General features: G+C 40.3%; 1 protein-coding gene across 3 annotated transcripts in view; it reads right to left on the reverse strand.

Moving 5' to 3' along the window:
- AMBRA1 (autophagy and beclin 1 regulator 1) overlaps positions 1 to 13,129 on the reverse strand; it is a 124,092-nt gene that overhangs the window by 40,867 nt on the left and 70,096 nt on the right. For all 3 annotated transcript variants that reach the window (XM_083862756.1, XM_083862754.1, XM_083862755.1), the window contains one exon: positions 8,598 to 8,708. In XM_083862756.1, coding sequence (XP_083718882.1) covers positions 8,598 to 8,708 — 111 coding nt within the window. The remainder of the gene's footprint in view (positions 1 to 8,597; positions 8,709 to 13,129) is intronic.

Below are 13,129 nucleotides of genomic sequence, written 5' to 3' on the forward strand. Positions count from 1 at the left end.
TAAACAAGTCTCAAATCATGACACTGACAAACTCCAGCAGCATTCTCATTAGAAACAGTACACCTTAATTCATTTCCCCTTCTCTCGTGGAGCGCCTAGTTCCCAGTCTCCTCATCTCCAATAAACAGGAGATGAGTGAAAAACTCCTCCCTGCAGATACAGACATTCATTTCTGACAGCTGATTTCTACACTCATCTTGGATAAAGTCAGTGAGAAAGGACAGAGACTTCTCCAGCCAGTGTTCCATTTAATTGCTCCAGTATTTGAGACACTCATGCGTATCAGTGAAGTAACTGTTCAGCAGACTAGTGAGCAGCAATCCACAAAACAATAGTTTTATTTTAATCCCTGCCGGTAAATTGCTGGATGACCTCATCCTTTGAGTGTTTCCTCCTTTGTACCTTGCATATGAAGACTACAAGCTCTAGCATAATGAGATTCCAAGGTCTCTAAGCACCATCTACACCAACAGTTCAGTGGCACCTTGTTAAGACATGGCTGGAGTGATGTCTGTTATACCAGCCTAACCTAAATGCACTTCAGTTTTTCAGGAGGTCTGAACCTGAACCTGTGTACACTATTTTTGGGATAGGGAAATTTCAGGTTGTAGTATTTTCAAACTCAAGAGTATAGAGATATAAAAAAAAAAAATAGAAATAAAGGCCACGGTTGCAATATAGAAAGTTTGCACACTAGCAGACGGAATACCCCATCTCATGTTTGAAGCTACAGCACCTGTAGGAATCAACAATGTAGAACGCTGTCGATTTCTACAGTCCAGAAATGATCTTCTAAACCATGAGACCATGCTTAGCCTAGAAGAGGCCTTATTATGTTCAGCTACAATTGCAAGCAAGTTTATGAAGGCACTTCTTAGTAGTCTGGATTCCTTATTAGTTTAACAAGTAACAGTACCAAGAATGCCTTGTGCAAATTTCTCAAAGTCCAAACTTTTAAATCAAATTAAAGCTATAACTCAATACTTTGACAAATCCTACCCTTTGTTTCCAACACCTGTGTAGAAAAAAGCTGCATCAGGGAACTGCTGTGAGAAATTACTGACTGCTGTCTGGGTCATTTTTTAGCCAGAACAGTTTCCCAACTCCATGGCTGTACAGATGCTTACAGTACACCCCATGGCTGCATAGATGCTTACAGCAGCACAAAAAGTAATCATGGGAGGGAAGCAGACAGGACTGTCCTTCTTACAACATTGCTGATTTAAAGCATTCACTGAACCTCATCTTTAATTCTTCTGGTCTCAAAGACATCTCTCCTGGGAACTGCTTCCCTCTGTGGCTGAGTATGAACTTCTATCTGCTGTTCCAGTTAGGAAACTGATGAAAAAGAAGAGGATTGAAAGTGGACTATGTAATTACATTCTCTACCAAACCACCCACACCTGTACTCTAAATTTATTCCACCAATTTTCAGTCTCAAAGCTGCTAAAAACAGTAATTTTCAGCCTAGAATAAACAGAAAGGTGTTGAACAGAAAAAGGTAAATAACTGTAGTCGCTATCAAGGCTGCAATACATGAAATACACATAGCCCTTAAAAAATAGGTAGTTCAGAAGATGACAAAATTCCTGAGTGCTTAGTCTGAAGTCAGTTGAACAGAAGACAAGAGAATAAAGATTATATTGCATAATTTAAAAAAGAGATTTTAAATGTGCCCTTAAAAAATAATCTAGGCTTTATTTAAATACTCATTATGTCACCACAAGAGAAGACGGGCATCAACACAAGAACTGCAGTATGTGCTGTGAACCAGCTAAAGGATACATGACAACAGGTTGCACAATTGTAATCCCAATCAAACTGTGAGGATTCCTGCTGAGTGACTCATTCCAAAACCAGTCCTATTTATTAGCTTTATCAATAGGCTAGGCACACAATGGAGCTGGTTGATGAATCCTCTCGATAAAGTTGGGTGATTTCTTTAACAGAGCATGACCAGACCACGCGGTGAACTGAAGTACACAGAGTGTACTTCAGAAGTGAAACGAACAAATTCTGGGTTGTCTTGACATTTATAAACTTCTGCTTCATCCAGAACTTGAAAACATGAGAGAATCAACTTTGGTTATTGTAGCAAAAACTGAGCCATCACCCAGTGTAACAGTGAAAGTGACAGCAATCCTAAACTGCACTAGGGAGAACAATTCCAGGAGAAATATCAATGTTGATAACAACCTCGTGCTGAGAACACGTGCAGGACCCCTGGGCACAGTTTGGGCCAGCCATGTTCAAGAGCGATTAAACCCTAAATGATAACATGTCCAGCAAAGAAGATAACTGGGGAAAATGAAACATGAATTTTATGTTCAAACAAACAAAAAACCACTAAAAATCTCCCAAAAAAAGCAGGGGGAGGAAATGGAATTGTATACTGTATTTTCAAAGACTACAGAAAGTAAGTTCCATAAAAACATCAATTTTCTACAAATAATGTTGAAAACTGACCACTACCCAGGGGTAAGTGGGTAAAAGAAGCATTGAGTTTGGAGATTAAAAGGTTTCAACATGAATAGCAAGATTCTAGAACAGTCTTTTCAACAGACATGAAAGGAGTAAAGAATTTAACCAATTAGAAGACAGAATATTAGGAACTACAGTATGTGCTTGCCTAAGGTAGTAAGGAGCTAGTCTATTTGGATACAGGATCCTTTCTTATCAATTCCTTTGTAGTGGTACTCTAATCAGCAGTGATCTAAAAAATAGGGAGGAAAAAAAATGAGGAAATGGGAACATACTAAAAAGGTGTGTACTGGGACTCTCACAGCCACAAGACTTTACTTAAAAGAGAGAGAAGCAAGAAGACAATAAACACAGCACACATCCAGAGCATTTGCTAGAGATACAACTATGAAACATCCCCACAACCAACCCTGCAAAAAAACCTTTTGATTATTGGAAAAAAATATAATCCAGTCCATTTTTTTTGGGGGGAGGGGAGGGTCTAAGAATTATTCTCTCTTACTCCTAATCTGCAAGATACAAAAGTTTGTCCTGCACCTCTGGGGTCTGGTTGCAGTTTCCATGAGATAGCCATGGTTTCTCAACATTCTTAATTACTGTCATTTGATGCTCAATATTAGAAGTCACAAGATCATAGACTTGCTTCCTTAGAGCACAAGTATGGGTATCATTTTATCATAGGATGGTTTGAGTTGGAAGGGACTTTTAAGATCACATAATGCCAATCTTCCTGCCATGGGCAGGGTCACCTTTGACAAGATCAGGTTGCTCAGGGCCCGATCACACACTGTTTTGAACATTTCCATGGATGAGGCATCCACAGCTTCTCTGGGCAACTTGTTTCAGTGTCTCACCACCCTCCAAGCAAATAATTTTCTCCTAATATCCAACCTAAATCTTCCCTCTTTTAGTTAAAATCATTCTCTCTTGTCCTATCCCTATCTGCCCAAGCAAAAAGTCTCTCTCCTCTTTTTTTTCTAAGGTCCATTCAAGTACTGAAAGGCTGCCTGTGGTCTTCTCTTCTCCAGGTCACACAAAACCAGCTCTCTCAGCCTGTCTTCATAGTAGAGGGGCTCCAGCCTTCTGATCATCTTCATGGCCTTCCTGTGGACTTGCTCCAGCAGGTCCAGGAACAGATCCTAAACAGGTTCTATTTAGCCCAGGGACCATTCTGCACCAACAAACTCCTGCTTTTCAAATAGGTACAAGAAATTTCAGAGAGGACAGATACTGATTTCTCTGTAACTACCAAAAAATCACAGTCTATAGAATCAACGTTTCTTCCCAGGTTTTGAAGTTCTTGTTTTTTAATCCAATGCAAACTTGGACATCCCTAAGAGAAAATCCCACATTTTTATTTCTGCAAGGTAAGAAATGTTTACGTTTTTTCTGTACCATTTAGAGATTTGGGGATATTGCCATGTTTTGTTCATATCCCCATAGTTCCATGGCTATTATTTTCATTTCCAGGTTCTAATCCTCTTCCTCATCTAGGATTTACTGTATGTCTTTTTAGAATAATGTTGGCTTTGGATCACCAGTCACCCAGAGTTGATCATATAGCATATGTTCACTCATTTTCTATCTACAGCATTCCCCATTCCCCCCCTACACCTGCTCCTTTTCCAGCACAGCACAGAGGTTTTTGGTGAGCAGTCCATGATGACGACCAACATGAATGGATATCATCTTGTTTTTAAATTTCATTGTCTATGTTGAATGTCTCTTAGCAAAACATAATATGTGAGCCCTCCTGCCAAAAGAGAGCTATCCTTTTCACCTTGATGTGTGCTGGGAACATAAAACATTACAGATCCAAGGCGTGCTTAACAGGAAAGAGTGCTATTTATTTCAGTTTTTCCTGATTCACACTTGCATTATGTTTCTCTGCTTTACCCTCATTTATGAAAGATGAGGACTCAGGTACCTACTCAGTACCTACACCTGGAACCAAGAGAGCCTACTGTGCAATCAGAAAAAATCTAAATGTGACAGGTGGAAATCTCAGCAAGGTTTCACGTTAAGGACAAGGTTCTCAAAAGATGAGAAAGATAAACATATCCATGTATTTGACAAAACCAGAGGCTATTTGATTTCTTTGAGCCTGAGGCCTGATCTATGAAGATGAAGCCAATAAAGAAGATTTTAGGGGGAAAATTATTGCTATTAGTAGAAAACTACTTGCAAGAATACTGCCCTTTCATCTCCTGTTTTCTTTTGTTGTTAATGCAACCACAGAACTGACAGAACAGCTCAAAAGAAACATCAGAGAACAAATTAATCAAGTTGTTGTGCCAACTTGGAGTGCTTACACCTACAACATTAATTATGCTTGAAGCTGAGGAAGGCCTGGAATGCCAGCAGCAATAGCACAGTTTGCCAAAGGAAAATTGTGCTGGACACACCATTCACTTCTAGCCATCCTTAGAGATGGCAGTCTCCTAACAGCTGCCCCTATTTAAAAATTTGTTCAGTATTAAATTTTTTTTCTTCTACTAAATTACCCTGCATTCCACTGTGGATCAGTAAGTATTGATCAAATCGCCTTCAAGACCCAAGGAGTGTTAGAACAGGACAAATTCCTGATTCCTAAATGAGACCAGTTCAACACTAGAAATTGGCAAGAAACTGAAATTATGAGCAGTGGGTAGCATGAGAGGAACTACATTAAAAATATATAAACGAGAGAGAAAGCCTTCAAATATTTTACTGTGAAAAGCCTATATTCTACACTGTTTTCAATACTTAGTTCCAGGAATTTTAAGGATATGCAACACTCGCTAGAAGAATATTAAATAAATGCAGAAATAGCATTGTCTCTGCTGTCAAATAAATTCTCCGCCCCTATGCTGATATGACTGACAATTTCAATATAAGACCGGGTCATGTTTATTTCAGAGCTATTAAAAGCAAAACTGGCAAAAGGAGAGAAGAAATCTGAAGCTATCTTTTTCCATTTTGCAATTAACAGAGAAAGACAGGGGTGTAAATTTCCACAAGTCCCTGCATAGCCATTTTTCCAGGACTGCCAGGATCCACTTTTGTGTGCTCTTGCTGGACTGAGCCTCAGTGAGGTTGTTGCTGCAGAGCCACATCCTGAGCCCAAGGCTTCCAAGGCTGCTGGGGCCCAGACGCTGAGATCACAGGACTGCACTAATCAACGCTGCTGTCACTTACTCAGATGCATCCGCTTCAGTGGAAAACATCCTACTTCCAAGCTATCTTTTCTTTGTTTAATTGTTACAGGAAGAAGAGCTGCTCAGAGATGGAGGTTGGCCACAGAGTCACTGCTTTGATGGAGAGAGGAGCTGGCAGGCAGTCCCAAACTTCAGCTGCATCATTTCATCTGCCTGAACTCCCAAACTACTTGTGGCTCAAGCCAGTCCCAGGAGGTACAATAGCCCCCTCTGGGTAAACAGATTATCTCACAGGACCACCTCTGATTTACAGAAAACAATGGGAGGAAAAAAAAAGGAGCTAACTGAGGTCACATGCTTTACTGGGAAAACAGTTTATTTCCAATATCATGAAGAATCACAAAAAACTCATCCAACCCACTACTCCACTGTTACTCATTTGAGAATATGAAAATCACAAACATTCTCAGTTGGAAGGGACCCACAAGGATCATCAAGCCCAACTCTTAAATGAACAGCCCATATGCGGATTGAACCCACAACACTGATGTTTTCAGCACCATGCTCTACTAAGTTGTGCGCCTTGGCAAACTTGCAGCTTGCCTTTGTTCTGTGCCTAGGCAAGCTTGGCAAATACCTGGTTCAGTATAAGCACAGCTGCTCCATCTTCATACATCCCTACTACACCCTGGCAGAAGGAGATAACAGACTAGAAATGCCAGGATTGGGCTAAGCATATAGAAGAAGAGTAAAAATGAACATTTCCAAATGGTCATAAGACAAAATGGACAAGCCACGTACTATGAAGCACAGCATGGGGAGTCAGAAGGGGTAGGGATGGACTTGTAGCTGGAATGTGGCCCACAAGAAGGGCACAATGACAACAGAAATCATACTCAATTTCCAGCTAATTGGAAGCTTTTTCAGAATAAAAGCATCCTGGTAGGTGAAAGGAAGAAGACTGAAAACTGATGTACTGAGCAGCAGATGGTTCTTAATTTCTCTGGGATTTTATAAATTATAAACAAACATCTTATGTTGTTTGTTGTTTTTTAAATTAACAGCCTTTTCCTCAGCAGCCAGATGAGTCAAAAAAATAAGCTATGAGCAGCTGAAGCACTCTTGAACTACTCTGCAACTCGCAGAGAAGTCCCAAAGAATTCAAGTTGCTTCCCCCCCCCAACTTCATCTTTATTCTGGTTCCGGAGTCTGGCAGGACCTTCAAAAGTATCGCCAACATGTGGCAAAACTTTGCCTTGAGCATCAATCCTTACAAGAAGCTGGGAGGGAATATGGCCCGGATGGGTGATCTGAACTGCTCAAAGGGACCTTCCACCCCACAGAACATGGCACCCAGGGTACAAATTGGGGGAGTTTGCTGGAAGAGACCAGTCGCTGTTTGGGAATGAGATGGGCGTTGGTCAGTGGGCGGTGAGTTGTGCATCACTTGTGTTTCTTGGGGTTTATTCCCCACCCAACTTCCCCTCTCTCTCCTCTCACCCCTCCTCACCCCCTCTTTTCATCGCTACTACTGCTATTGTTATTATTAACTTTATTTTTATTATTAAGCTGTTTTTATTTCAACCCTTGAGTTTTACCTTTTTTTGCTTGTCCTCCCTATCCTGAGGGGGCAGGAAGGAAGTGACCAAGTGGCTGCATGGGGATAAACCATGACAGCCAGGCTGGATGGAGCTTTGAGCAACCTGATCTATTGAAAGATGCTTCTATTCATAGAAGGGGAAGTGAACAAGATAATGTTTCAAACTCCATTCCAGACAAAACTATTCACTGATTCTGTGATTTCGATTCTCTGCATCTCTCCTACTGCAGTGTCACCATATACCCTTCTTTTGTGGGTTCTTTAAGCAGCAGGACACTACCCCACAGAGACATCTATTGTCAGATATCCAATTTCTGGAAATGCAGAACACATGAAGCTGGCACTGTGAGAGTTCTTCTCAATTCATTTTAGTGACTATCTGTGAAAGCAGAAGCCTTTCTGAAAACAGAGTCCCTGTTCTCCCTAAAAAATTCAGTCCCTTAAAGTAGAACCCAATCTGCTTTTGCTGAGAAATCAAGCAGTGAGTTTCACATTTGCACAGAGATTGCCTAAGCTAAAAATCATTTGCACATAGAAACATTCATGAATATCTACCTTCTATCTTCATCCCAGGCTGCCACAAACATTTCTGCAGCTGTGCAACAAACTATATTAGGATAGCATTCTGAGTTAAAAATAGCCTTTCTAGTCAAGTTAGTTTTAGCCCCGAAAATGTCATTCTTTGATCAGCTGACCACAAGTATCAAACATGCTTGTGCCTGCATAGAAAGTCTTTTCCAATGTAAGAGCTAGCTTATGCCATAGAACACATGTGAAACTATGGTCTAATTTTCACAAAATGCAAGAGAACATGAAATTAGCAGTATAGCTAAGATTCTTGACTTAGAAATAGCTTTTGCCTGAGAAACAGGACAAATCACTGCTTTTGCAAATGACTAGAAGGTACATCTACTTCCCTGGGCTTGCAACACTATGGTAAGCAACAGACTATGGTCCCGATTCCCAAATGTATTGCAGCGCTTTAACACACACTAATGTCAATAACTTAGAGAAATCAGGCACAGTTCATTAGCAGGTTGTAATTTAAAGGTATAAAGACAATATTTATTTAGAAGCTGGTTAGTATGAGAATGAAGACATTAAATACAGACTTCTAAGAGAATGCCCATGAAAAGGCTCACAAAAAACAAGCCCTATTTGCACATGGATTTGCTGATTGCAAGAATACACAAGGTAGATAGAGTGGAAATAGCTCTACACGCTTTTAGTCAACTTCCTCAAAAGACCAGGTATTTTACAGTTTGTAACATGACAAACAAGACCTGCAACATACAGCTGCTTTTGAAAGATTCTAGAGCTAACCCTAGCTCTGGTTAGCATAGACTTAAAATGAGGTCCTGGTGTCTTTTCCAACTTACCATTGCTGATTTCAGGCAGATCAAACTTAGTGAAGTCCCACCACTGGAGCCGGTAGGTGGTGTTGGCAATGTTGCTGGCCACAGCTGACTGTCCATCCCCAATCACAGCACCTACAGAAAAGGGGGAAATAATTAGCAATTTAACCTCTACAAGAATAACCAGAAAAAAAGCCAGGGAGACAAAACCATAGAAAACCTTCCAAAATCCAATACTCAAAACTCTAGATTCTTAAAGAAATCTTATTTACAGAAATGACAGCACGTCCTCAAGAAGGCACAGAGCACAGGAAATTAACAGGAAAGCATCTCCCTGCAACACATTTCTGAAAGAAAATAAATTTGATAAGAGATAAGACTTGCCCAGAAACACAAGGCAGAAATCCTGATCAATCCATTTGGTGCAAATGCATTCTACTTATCAACAGTAGTGAAGCTGCATTTTCACAAACCCAAAATTGTCAGGCATGGGAAAAGAAAGAAAGAGAGAGAGAAAGAGAAAGAAAGAGAGAAAGAGAGAGAGAGAAAGAAACCCAAAATGCCTGAACACACAAACACACCATCAGGTTTTTAGCTTTCTCAACAAAGCAAAGAACAAGCTGGGCAGGACAAAGTAGACTGGTGCAGATAAATAAATACACCAAGAAAGCTGCTTGAGTCCTGATTTTTGGTTCTAGGGAAAGCTCATAAATATACAAAGAACAAGACCTCTGAGTAGACAGCTTTAGACTGTGCATTCAGCTCTGTCAGGCCTCCAGCAATCAACCAACCTCCATTGTACATCTGTTCCATCTCTTTACCTGCCTCTGTCAGATGTGCATGGATCACTTGGAGAGCAGAATTAAAAACATTTCCATTGCTCTAACATATGCCCAAGGCCTTGTTCTCTACATCCCTCAAAACAAAGGGCTCCTCTGAACAGAAAATATGCACTGGAGAAAGCAGATTCAATGAATTAATGAAATTACACTTTGCAACCAGAAGTAGAAGAACAATTAAATTTTATGTTGCTTCATCTTTAAAAGTCTTCTCATTGCAAGCCTGGATTTGGTACACAAAGGCAGATCTTCTGCTGTCTGGCCTTCAGCCCTCAGGAAGGGAAGAGAAAAACAGGTGCTCTACAAATGTGAAGCAGTGGGTCTTCCTGCAGGGAAACAGGAACTACTAATATCACCAGCAAGATAGCAGCTGCCTTATAGGACAGAGTCAGGCAAGGAAAACACTCTGTCAAGACAGGGAACAGAAGTTCTACTGAGGGCACATAATTCCAGAATATTGATCTTATCACAGATGACCGTTACAAAGTTACATAATCTGTTTTGCAATGACAACAACCTTCATAGGTGTAACAAGCAATATATAAAACGGAGAGGAACATATCTTAGGAGAAAAATCATGCTCTCCCTCTATATCAGAGAAGCTTAGCAAAATCACACTGTTTCACAAACAGTAAGTTGATCTGGCTCATACAATTGCCGCACCTACTGCTAAAAGTACCATAAAAAGCAGCTGGCAAGCAGATGAGATTTTTTTTTCCTGTAAAATTTCTCATTTTTGCATCCCTTTCCCTGTAACCTTCAGCTTAGTTACAGTGTTCATTTAAACCTTGCATCCTCTTAACCTCCAAAGGCAGTCACATCATATGCAGAGAAATTAACAATGGAAAAAAGCAGTACTGCCCCATCTACAGGACAGCCCCACACAAATTTCAGAGTCAGCACAAGCTATCGACTAATGCTAATGCTTCATATAGCAGATACCTTTATCAAAGAGATTAAGACACAGGCAACACAGTTCTTAGTGTGAAAGGTGCATGTTCAGAAAACCAGTCCATTTCTTAAAGGCTTCAGACCAGTGTAACTAACACTAATCGGAAATCCATTATCTACATCTTTTATTAAGTAATTATCTCTACTTATACTAATTATGTAATTGAGGAGTGCAATTATTAAATTATCGCTATATACATATAACAAAGTGGAATAACATTTGTATCACAAGTCCTTCCAGATGCCTCCCACATGCACACATGCACTGTCCTACAGCAAAGATGATTAAAAGCGTGCCAACATTTCAGACAATGAATTACGGGAGGAAAATACCCCCTTGCACAGAAATATGCTATCCTAACCTGTATTGGCCTCTTTGGTTTATGGAAAACATTTCAGACCATGGTTGGAAGACTTAGGAAAATTAAAATCCTCACTATAGAGCTTTTGTTCACCATGTAGCATGAGAATTCATTCTCAGCTGGCTTTGCCCAGTCAAAGTTTCAGTCTGGATGAGAGCAGAAGGTGCTGCTGCTTGTGTCAAGTTGTGGTATATATAATCTGGAGGCAAGCAACACACTTCAGCTTCTTAAATTTGGGGAGCAACAGATCAGCTCTTAAAAGCAGCTGTTCTCACCAAGCACCTGACAGTCCTGATTCCTAGGTCTTCCACTGTTTGATGGGACCACAAATGACTGCAGTGGGTACCCAAGGGTCTCGGGCTTGTCATCCTCATGAACAGAACGACCTTTTTTTTGCAGAGAAGATGTAGATTTCAAAATGCTGAAATCCAAAGCGAGGGCCAATTGAAATGCAGCGAACGTAGGTTTGATTGGCAGCTTTCCTGCGTCTGTCTATCACTGCGTAATAAACACTGGATGATGGCAGAAATGAAGATAAATGCTTTCAGCAGCCCCCCTTTTTCCCTCCACCACCCTGAACTCCATCCACCTCCACTCAGCACATGACAAAAGAGTTTAAAGAGTGGGGGGGAGAAAGTCTTAACAAAGACTTAAATAAAAAAATCCTCAAATCTTTTCTTATAGGCCACCTACACGTGACAGATATTTATCCATCAGTCTCAATCTCCTCAGAGGATCCAACGTATCTCGGCATATGGAGAAATGAACCTTTAGCAGTCAACTATTGCTCATTTATTAATCAAGCCATGCAAGCCAATGTCTGAGTTTAGACTGAAAGGGGGAAAAGGGGTACAAAACCAGTTCCCTTGGCACTCCAGCACTCACTCAGTGAAAAGCAGGCTAACTTCAGACAACTAGTATCAATCTCTCAGAAGACCAACTAATACTCTGGAGCTATACAGGCTTTGGAGTACATGTTTTGGGAATATGCAACATCTACATAGTATGGGAATTTCTCTTCCATGTACTTAACAGAAAGCAGAGTTCAATTTTTTTTCTAGACAAGATCCCATAGTCTTAACTTATTAGTGTCTGGCAGGTCCCCTTGTAATAAGAGAAAAAATTATTATGATGCTTACAGATAAGTTTGAGGAAGCTGGAGAATCCCCTTAGCAAATTTGTGACTCATTTTGAGGGAGTGATTAGGCCCTGGTATAAAATGCCTCCTAGATTAGTACTTGCATCTCTAAGCATGAGTACCTTTGAAAAGTCATTACCTCTCTATGAAACCATTTGTAACTGCAGCTGTTACTGAGGTTAATCTATACTTGTAGAAAGGATCTATCAGAATTTATGGGTTTTACATTTACTTATTCCAGATTTACCACAATCCAGGCTCCAGTAAGTCCAAAACATGGAACAAAGCTATTTGACAAACCAAGGATAAGACTCTTTGCTGTAAGAACACACCAGATTCTCTCAACCAGTTCTGAAACAATTTGAATTCAGGCAAAATGATTACTGAAGTTTAGTGGAGATGCAACAGGTTCTTATACATTTCTAACCCTCAAGTATTTTATAGGATAGCCTAGTTTGGGGGACTGCCTTTGATGACAGTAAATACATTAAATTCTGAATGTGAATTGGAGAAGTCCCAGCAAATCCCTGTGCCAGGCTGCCTCGAAGACACTGCCTTTGAAGTGGAAGAGTTAACTATCTAAAACTGGGCCAATGCTGTGGAAAGAGTATGCAGACCAACGAGGTATTTTCAACCATTTCTTTTGCCTGTTCTTCAATGTACAAGCAAGCTGCAAATAGGAAATGGGTAAAATGATTTTCATGAATGAATGCACAATATGCTACTATGAGTAGTTCAGCATACGCTAAGAGGTCTATGCTCTCTGAAGGCTGAACCTTCAAAAGGCTATTTTTTTTAATTCCAAATGTATAAAATGTAATTTCCCATTCATGTTCATTCCTACTGCAAAATTTCCTTTTAAAGGGGGCCATACTTAGTATGCTGAGTTCCACAGACCTATCAGCTATGGGAATTGGGGCAGGGCTCAGCTGTAGGTAAGTGAAGATGACCATCCTAATAGGAGCCAGTCAAGCGCCCAAGGGGTCCACTTACTGCCACTGAAGTTTTAGACTTCAAAAGGAAATCCGTTAATTTGTAACAAGCACAAACAATAAAAGAACAGATGCCTGGCCAAAACCCTCCATCTCCAATACCGTAATGATGGCTCCCTGACATCTTAGCTTCCTATATTTTATTTCTTTGTCTGATCATCTAACAATTAATAGGGAAATGTGTCTTGCAAGCATTTGTCTTTGATGGTAGAGTCCAGTTTTCCCTCAGGGAAACTAGAAGACATTAAGACCCTTTTCAAATGCATCCACTCTT

Source organism: Zosterops lateralis (genome assembly GCF_965231275.1).
Source record: "Zosterops lateralis genome assembly, chromosome: 6".
NCBI lineage: Eukaryota > Metazoa > Chordata > Aves > Passeriformes > Zosteropidae > Zosterops > Zosterops lateralis.